This window comes from Patagioenas fasciata, chromosome 20 (genome assembly GCF_037038585.1).
Source record: "Patagioenas fasciata isolate bPatFas1 chromosome 20, bPatFas1.hap1, whole genome shotgun sequence".
NCBI classification, from domain to species: domain Eukaryota; kingdom Metazoa; phylum Chordata; class Aves; order Columbiformes; family Columbidae; genus Patagioenas; species Patagioenas fasciata.
The window spans coordinates 9,480,023-9,489,455 of record NC_092539.1 but is presented as its reverse complement, the minus strand read 5'-3'; the positions used below and the strand labels follow the sequence as shown (position 1 = coordinate 9,489,455).

Genomic DNA, 9,433 nt, shown 5'->3' with positions numbered 1-9,433 from the left:
CGCAATGACGCCACGGCGCGCGCGGGGCCCGGCGCCCGTGTTTGTGTTTCTCTCTCCCGCCGCCCTTCCGCCTTCCTTTAAAGGGAAACGGGGGAGGGCGGAAGTGCCGGAGGTGAAAAAATGACACTAAGGGCGGAAGTGGGCTCGGCAGCGCCACGGCCAAGCGCAGGCGCAGTGCGGGCTGGGTGATTCGCGGTTCGAGTCCCGGTTGAGGCGCCTGCGGGTCCATCCCGGCACTTCCCCAAGGCACCGTCCGCTACGGGCCTCGCTCCCACCGCACGGGGATCGGCGGAGCGCGGCCCAGTGCGGGTCCTGCTTCGGGAGCCTTCGGGTGTCCCAGCTGGCTGCAGTGGCGAAGGCGGCCGCCAGGGCGGGACAGAGGACCGGCGGTCACGGCAGAGGCGCCGGGGGAGGACGACGGGGAGCGGGACGGGACGGGACGGGACGGGACGGGACGGGAGATTGTCCCCCAGTCCCGGGTCGCTGAGGCTGAGAACGAGAAAAACTACTCTGTTGGAGGAAGAGGCGAATATAAGAAACTGTTACCTGCTGCGAAGCGAGGTCCCTGTCGCACAGGGACCTGCAGGAGCTCAATCTGCAAAGGGACATTGTGTGAAGGGACATTAATGGTGCAAACCCAGGGACGGCTGGTGTGCGGGTGTCCGGACGCTGCAGCGGAGCAAATAGCAGGACATCAAGCAGCTATTGGCAAGAATAAAGATTTTACCCTAAAGATTTTACCCTTTTGAGGGTCTGTTTCATGCAAACACGAAGCTTATTAAGGGGGAGTCCGTGTTCAAACATAGGACACGCCTGATTTACCGCACCGATACTGTCACACTCTGCACCCAGTGACGAGCTGTGGAGGAGAAAACACAAACAACCTGAATAAACATCTTAATCAAGAGCCATTATCAGCACAAGAGCTATTTCTGCACACTGGATCGTTAAGGCCGGGCAATATCCTCAAAGCCCAGCCCAAGCGGGGGAAGCAGCACTTTGATGCTGGTGTGGGAACCAGAGGCAGGGCTGTGATTTTTAAAGTGCCTTTTATCTCTCTCTTTTGTAGGAACGTTCTTATAAACCAGCTTGTCAAATACCAGTTCCCTACACACGTGTGAACAGCAGACAAAGCCCTGGTCCTTCCTTGATGTTTCCCCTGACAGGTGTAATCAGAGGAAATGTGATTTTCATTAGCCCAATTGTCTTTTTAAAAATACATATATATTCTGTAAATATCGTCAACAGTTTACATCTGTATCTATAGCTATATACATAACATATCTAACCCTCATCTTTTACACATACATAGACAATGCAAACATTAGTGATGGGCTCTCACCCCTGCTGTTCTGATAAGTACGTGATTGTGAAGAATTGTCTCATTAAGACATCCAATTCCTTTATACCCTGAAGCTTTCTCACCGATTTGCTGTACTCAGCAAACACAGCCAGTTCTGGACTTGAGCGCGACCCTTACAAATAAAACGCTTGCTACTGGGATGAGGACAGAGTGAATCCCTGTCTCCTACTTCATCAGCTTATTTGGGGTACAAGAAAAATGATACTGACCTTTTCCCATTAAATTCAGATAATTTATTCAGCCTTCAGATTGTGGGCAACCACAAACAAGCTCTGCCCCAGGGGCTCGCTATTGAAAGGATTGTTCTCTGAGTTTAAAAACAGGGAGAATGGTTAAAGGAGCACTTCTCTTGCAAGTATCAGTATTCCATATCAGGTTAGCCAACTTGGACAAGCTGAGCTCTATTTATTTACTCATTTAGTTGCTGTGATTATCCAAACTACCCCAGCCACATTAACCCATGTGCAATTTGAGAGAGGCTACACCTGAGATGAATTTGGCTCCTTTGGTACATTCTTAAGGGGGTGATTTGAGCTGCAGCAACAATTTGGCAATCAGGGTTCAAGCAGCTGTTCACAACTTTCTGAGCAAACACCAATAGCCTGGAGGTAAAAGCAATACAGAGTAGCAATGTCTGAATGTCCCATCTAATTGAGCAGGAATAATGAAAACAAAGAATAAAAAAACCCAGGCCCTCCAGCATGTAAACAAATAGTGCAGATGCACCAATTCCTCATAGCATCAACATACCTGCCATCCGAGCAGCTCCGTGCTCATCTTGTTTCATGCAAACACTTCTGAACCCTCCCCTTGGCGTGGGATATAATTTCAGTGCTTCTCAGCCTTTTTCACCTGGAATGCTGCAACAACTGTGCTTGCCGTGACCCCTTCATCCCTCCGCATCTTCTGTTCATGTGAGAGCTTGAAAATGAGCTCCCAGCATCTTTACTGGCAGGAGATCAACATGAGCTGGTGGTTGGACAGGGTGGGTTGGTTGGAGGGGATTGGGGAAAGGCAAATCCCCCTGGACAGAGTTGGTGCCCTGGGTGTGGAGCGGGGTGTTGAAACTGGGGCCATTTCACTCATTTCTCATTAACTTTGCCTCAGTCCCAGGTGGGGATCTGTGACCCCACAATCACCTCATATACCTGTTCAGCAGGAATGAGGGACTGGCATGAGTTTGTGGGTCACCACACCAGAGTCATTTGGGGACTAATTATTTAAACTGTGTATCCTTACTCTTCTACTGCTTAGAAAACCTTTGCTGACTTCTTCATTGAGTTACCCTATGGCAAATTTATTACATGCCAATGCAGACCTTTTTGTTTTACCTCTTTCCCTAGTATTTAACCCCCTCTTTCCTCATTCTGTCCCTCTAACCCATCCTCACGGAGAATCACTTGCTTTGCAGTCCCTCACTTCCTAAATCACCCACCTGTGTTTAGTTACCTCTTGCTTCATGTTATTTTGCACATCGTGACAATCCTCTTATTTTTTAATCCATTCCAGGCCAAATTCCCACCTCGACCGTGAGCGACCGGAGCGTTGCACACTGGGCCAGGCAGCAGAGTCTCCCATTGGCACGAGCATCTCCCGGTCCCGCGGGGACACGCTGTGTTTGCAGCCACCCGTGGGCACAGGCGCTGGGACATGTGGCAGAAGCCTGGAAGGATGGGAACACAGCTGGATGTTGCCAGATGTGATACATGCACGAATTGCAGTGAAGGGAGATGCTCTTCATCCCCAGATGGGACACAGCTCGGGTCAAGAGCACATCTTGGGAAGCCAATCTCCAGGATGTCCCTTGGGGTAACAAGATCCTCGCTGGTGAACCACAAAGAGGGATTTATCCTTGGTTAAAATACCCCTTTCCAAGGAGTTTGCCGGAGTACCCACTGGCACATCGTCTCCCTGATCTCTGAAGGCGCCACGTTTCACCGCTGCTGGGCAGTGCATAAAACGCTGCTGCGGCAGCACCGGCTTCTGACCAGTTTTACAGCAAATATGTGGTGGCCCCGAAACTGTCTGGGGCTGGATATCGGGTACATGCACACACATGCCCACTCCCGCCACAGGGTGGAAAATACCAGCATTCCAAGAGTCACCGGGCTTATCTGACTTGGGAGGAGGTTCATGGCTCAGCTATTTATAACCAGTTATTTGGGGCCTTTGCAGACGCATTTGGATGAGAGAGTCCCTGCGGGGAAGAGAAAATCAAATTACCTTAAAAATCTGGAGTGCAGCAAGGACGGCAAATGTTTCCACACCGTGTTTGTGCCGCAGCATAAAGGGCCACATGGGCAGAGCCTCTCCTGCCTCAGACCAGACGGCTCAAGTCAGAGAATTGTGCAAGTTGAGGAGAATGTTTCCTTGTCCAAAGCCCTGCTCTGAGCTTTAATAGAGAACAAGACGTCAGGAAAGTGCCTGCAGTATCAAAAGGCAGCGGGCATCAAATCCAGATTCCAAACAATCCATAAGAAAAACACTTAAGTTCCAGTTTTAGTAAAATCTAGATGCCCAGAAGCATCATTTATTGCAAATCAGTTAACCAAAAAAAATACATCATTTTTGCAAACTACAACTTTGCATGTAGATAACTTTATTACAGAAGATATCTTTTCTTAAACTACACTCTAGTTTATAAAACATAGGAAGATTCAACACCACGTGATGTTTTTATCACTCATATTAGGCACGTCACAATAACAATGGTCTGAAATGTTAACTACGATGAGTGCTCAGCACGGCGCTGTGCCTTGAGAAATATCCATTTGATTTGGTGTTCTAATAAGAAGGAGTGAGGAAAAGGAACCCTTTTCTTAGGTTTTCTTGATTAACTGCTCTCTATTTGCCTGTCCCATACACATATCTAGTCTTAGGGTGTCTGCTTGCCTTTGCCCCCGAGTGAGTGATATTCCAACACCTCTACAAGGTGATATATTTATGATATATTTAAACTCGCTCATTTAGATTTTTGAAACAAAATCCACCTTTTCTTAAAAAAAAAAAAACCAACCCCGTATTTACAAACATTAAATCTGCCACAGGCTTATACTATATTTTACACGATACACAGAAAGAGCGCACATCAATATAAAAAAAGATGCGCCACTCCGGGCTAACAAGAACCAAGTGTTAAGGTTTCACGGCGCAGACTCGGCTGCGCTTGGTCGTTCGCCCCCACCCATGGGTCCAGCACCCCAGTAAAACCAGCAGCGTGTCCCACTGGGGCCGGACACGGGGGAGCGTGTGGTGGTGGCAGCGGCAATGATGCTTCGTCATCTCACCCAGGTCACTAATAGACTCGCCTTCTCCCAAACAGGCCGGCCATCCTTAAAATAAGGATGTGGTTAACAAGTTTATATTGGCGTTTATTTCTTAAACAGTTGCTCAAATGCAAACACGAGAAAAAAAAAAAAAAAGATATTTAAAGTAAAACTAAGCCTCCTTTGTGTATAAACTCCAAAGTTGTGGGTTCGGTATATACTCCGTAGTTATGGGTTTGCTCTCTTTAAAAGTTTGGCAAATAGACTTCTTTTGGTGGGGGATAATATTCATGGTTTGTAGTTTGTTTGTTTTTTAGCTTAGAACCTGTTCTTACAGGTCTATAATCCTCATTCTTTTTTTAGATCATAAAAATCATTTAAATATATATTTTTATATATATAAAAACAAGAGAGAACAAACATTTCTATTATCAAGGCAAATGTACAACTATATAATACTGAAATTTAAACAAAGATTCATGACTGGTACCATAAAATGTCCTCCCGGATAGAAAAGCAAAGGAAACATTTTAAAGTACATTTCAAAAATCTGCCCATAGTTAATTTTTCCCTCTACGGAGCGGTATTTTCAGTCAATTTTTCCCTCCCCTTTTCGTTCTCACCTCTGAGTTGAAAGAGAAAAAAATAAATTAATGGCATTTCAGAATCACAAATCGCTGCTTATAGCTTTACATAAACATTTCCTCTCAGATCCCACACAACGAACCCCCCAAACAAAAGAGAATGTCCTATAAAAACCTAATTTTTTGATTTCTTGAAACGCATTGAGTTCTTAACAATAGAACATATAAATAAAAAGGCAGTGTTTTCATGTAAAATAAAAAGTACATAAATAAATACTAAAAAAAAGAGGAATTAATTTGTCTTTTTTTTTTTTTTTTTATAAAAACATATTTAAAAAGGATCCTTTAATAAAAGCATCCAACGTCCTTTTAAAAAAAGATCTCCCTCGAGCTTCTAACTCCTGCTGAGCACCAGCGTCTCTGAACCACCGTCTTTTACTTGAAGGCTTCGGGGATGTGTCCCAGCTGCGACTGCATACTGGTGGGGGGGCTGGAGATGCCCTCGGACCAGTCGGACACGTTGGAGTGAGGGGACGAGCTGGACCACTGGTCCGGCGACTCTGGAGACGGCGTGAGGAAAGGGTGGTCGGGCACCTGGAGCTGGTGGCTGGGGGTGTTGTCCAAGGGGGAGGAATAACTGTGCTGGGAAGGTGGAGTTAGGAACTGGGTGGTGGTCATGGGCTGGGCGAGGGAGGACGGCAGAGACGTGGGCAGCATCTGGGAATCTTGCGGCAGGATGGTGTGGACGGCCATGGAGCTGCCGCTCACCGGCTGCATGTCGGGCTGGCTCAGCTCCGTCCCGAGGAAATTTTGGCCGATGTGGCCGCTGGTGGTGGAGCTGGGGTTGTGATGCTGTGGTGGCGGCTGCTGCGGCGGCGGCTGCTGCTGGGGTGGCTGCGGCGGCTGCTGCGGCTGCAGGTTTGGCTGCTGGAGCTGCTGCTGCTGCATCTGCTGGAGCTGCTGGCTCTGCATCAGGTGAGGCTGGGAAGCCAGGCGGGTGTTTGGCATCGCCTGGTAGCTCATCATCTGCGACAAGCTTGTGGTGGGCAAGCTGTTGTGCAGGGTGGTCATCATGCCGTGTTGAAGGTTTTGCGTCTGCTGGTGCGCCCCAGGTTGCATGTTGCCCCTCAGGGGGTTGTACTGGTTCTGGACGATGCCATTCTGCAGCCTGCTGAGCCACTCGCACTGCCCGTTCAGAGCGGCCGCGCCGCCCACCGAGAAATTCATCGGGGCGCTGCTCATCGCCGTGCTGGGGCTGGAGACGGGCAGGTGAGAGAGACGCGGCGGCACCGAATCGAAAGCCATCCTGCTGGAGTTTCCCATGGCCATGTCCTGCTTCCCTGCCATGTTGAGGTGGTTGATGCTCATGTGGGCGTCAGGCATGCCTGGCAGGTGGTTCAGAGGCATGGAAGGGGACTGCTGGAATGGAGAGGTCATCAGCGGAGGGGAGGCAACATCCGACAGGTACCCATGGGGCGATTCCAGCGAGTCCACTGGAGACAACACGCTGGAGTTGTCAAGCAGACATCCTTTTCCATCTTGTGACTTTTTCCTCCGGGCTTTGAGGTCTTTGGCATCCTTGCCGTTGCAGCTCAGGCCCTTGGTGCTTGGCTTCCTGGCCTTCTTCCCCTGGACGGCAGGTTTCAGGTTGCCGATGTAGCTGTTGGGCGAGCAGAGCGGTGGGGACAGCGTGGGGGCCCCCAGTGGGCCGTTGTGCAGGGGTGGGCTCCGCACCAGGTTGTACTCGTCCAGCAGCCTCACGATGTCGTGGTGCATGCGCTCCTGGGCGATGTCCCGTGGGAGACGGTCCATGTGGTCCGTGATGTCGCGGTTGGCAAAATGGTCCAGCAGGACCTTGGCGGTTTCGTAGCTCCCTTCTCTGGCTGCGAGGAACAGTGGGGTCTCCTCCTGGAAACCCAACAAAGATGGTTAAGTAAGTTCACATATTCTCCTGGTTAGCATCCTGAGCTCGATGCCCGACACCATGCAGTTGGGTGGACTGTAATGGTCTCTCCTCTGGTGAGGTTTGACTGCGGCGTGTTCCTACCCTGCCATGTCCTTATACTGATATCAAACCAGGGACCCAACGAGTGACCGAGAACATGCAAGGAGATGGCCACACTAACACTGTCATTCTGCTCACCAAGCACTGCACGGCTCCTCAACATCACTCAGAGGACCAAATCCCACAGTGCTGCTTCGAGCCAAATCCAAGAGCTTCATTCCCAGCAGGACAATCAAATCAGAGTCTGAGTGCCAGACACTGTTGTATTTTAGGCAAAAATAACCCTTTAAGAGACTCCCAAAATGGTTCTTTCCTCGCCTATGTCAGCCCAGGAGACCCATACCTTATTGTTCTGCATGTCCTTATTGGCACCGTTCTTCAGGAGGACAACTGCGGCTTCAACGTTATTCACAGCAGCTGCCCAGTGCAGCGCTGACTTGCCTATAGGGGAAGACCATGAAATACAAGACATATTAGTGAGTGGTAAGAGACACAGCAAGCAGCCCTTTCCTTTAGTCGCCTGCAGTACCTAGATCATCCACGGCGTTAACATCTGCATGGCAGTTGATGAGATCGTCCAGCATCCCCTCCACGGCCAAGCGAGCGGCCAGGATCAGAGGAGTGGTCCCGTCGTGCATTCGGGCGTCGAGGTCGGTTGCCCTGTTCCTAATCAGGATCTGCCAGGGACCAAAGCGCAGGTCACCAAACGTCAGGAGGGACAGACAGCAGATAGTCCTGGTACCCAAGTCTCAGGACCTGCGACTCCCTTTCCAGAGGGTCCCTCCAGTCCCTGCTCCCAGTCTGGGGATGTGGATCCCGACGGCAGCTACAGGGCTGCTGCTTTGCTGTGTCCTGCCCTAAGACAACCGAGGTTTGGTTTTCATGACTTTAACTTGCCAGGGCAAGTGGGACACCCTGCGATAAGCTCAGCTGTGTGACCAAACTCAACACATAGCACCATGATTTCCCCAGAAAACCCCAAGAAAGGATCAATGACCTGGAAGACGCCTTGGGCATCGGCAGAGACGGCGGCGTGGAGGGGCGTCCTGCCCATGTTATCCTGGATGTTGGCATCGGCGCTGGCTTCCAGCAGGCGCTTGGCCGCGTCCGAGCGGGAGTAGCGGGCGGCCAGGTGCAGGGCCGTCTCGCCGGTGCGGTCCGTCTGGTTGTGTAAGCTGGCGCCTTGGTAGATGAAGTCCGAGATGACGGCGGGAGCATCGTCCTCCTCTTCGCTATTGCCGGTCTCCAGCCCTCCTCCGCTGCACGAGGCGATCATGAGGGGGGTGAAGCCATCTGAAAAACACGGGGGAACCCGGTGAAAAAAGAGGCTTTTTACCCTCCTCTAATGCAGGCGGCTCAGTAAGATGCTCTGGTTGCGATAGCTTATTCTCGTGGGTGCATCAAGACTGAGCTCCTGACTGGTTCTAAACATCAAACACAAATATCCTTCTTCTGATATAGATCTGAAATTCCTTAGTGGTATCTCACCACTCACTGCTTTTCCTATTTTATCTCCTAGCTTGTACACTAACATGTAAAGTGCAATGTATAAGGTTCGTTGCTCAAAGCAAACTTGAGTACAGTACAGCAAAGTTTTAAATATTTCTATTATTTCAGAGAACAATTTCACAGATATGAAGACGACCAAATGTTTGTAATAATTTAAAAACCTATTAACTATTCGTATAGTTAAAAACCTGAAAAGAAGATTGTGAAACATGCAGTTTGGTGGGAGGAGAGGAATTTAGGAGCGTCAGAGAGATAAGCTGGATGAATCAATAGGTAGCTCTTCTGTGTTCTCTGATTTCCATCTCAACAAAAGAGATCTCATGGAAAGCAAAACGTGACAGGGTCTATCTCTAAATCACACACAACAGCAACCACGCGATGCAGAACACCTGGCAGCAACTCTATACTAGAAATGGGGACAGGTAGGGCTGTCTGGGGCTGCTCGTTGCAGGGGTGAGGGAGGATTTCGGAGGAGCTGACAAGCAGCGCACACGTGATGAAAGGAGTCCAGCTTACCGGGACCTCTGACATTGACATCCATACAGTCGGCATCGATTTCCCCCTGCGGCGGAGTGGGCGCCATGGATGAGATGCGCAGGTCAGCGGCGTCCAGGTGCTGCTGGGTCCACTGCCTGTGGTCCGTCTGGTCGTCCGTGTCGGGCAGCATCGCCTGCTCCTCGAACTGCGGAACGACCGCGGGAATGAG

General features: G+C 49.9%; 1 protein-coding gene across 2 annotated transcripts in view; it reads right to left on the bottom strand.

Moving 5' to 3' along the window:
• Window positions 1–3,860: 3,860 nt before the first annotated feature.
• The window catches only part of NOTCH1 (notch receptor 1), a 42,637-nt gene continuing 37,064 nt past the window's right edge, over window positions 3,861–9,433 (bottom strand). For both annotated transcript variants that reach the window (XM_065853496.2, XM_065853497.2), the window contains exons 30-34: window positions 9,244–9,409; window positions 8,216–8,511; window positions 7,748–7,895; window positions 7,562–7,659; window positions 3,861–7,121 (exon numbers count right to left, since the gene is read on the bottom strand). In XM_065853496.2, the coding sequence (XP_065709568.1) occupies window positions 5,649–7,121; window positions 7,562–7,659; window positions 7,748–7,895; window positions 8,216–8,511; window positions 9,244–9,409 (2,181 nt within the window). In that variant the 3' untranslated portion in view covers window positions 3,861–5,648. The remainder of the gene's footprint in view (window positions 7,122–7,561; window positions 7,660–7,747; window positions 7,896–8,215; window positions 8,512–9,243; window positions 9,410–9,433) is intronic.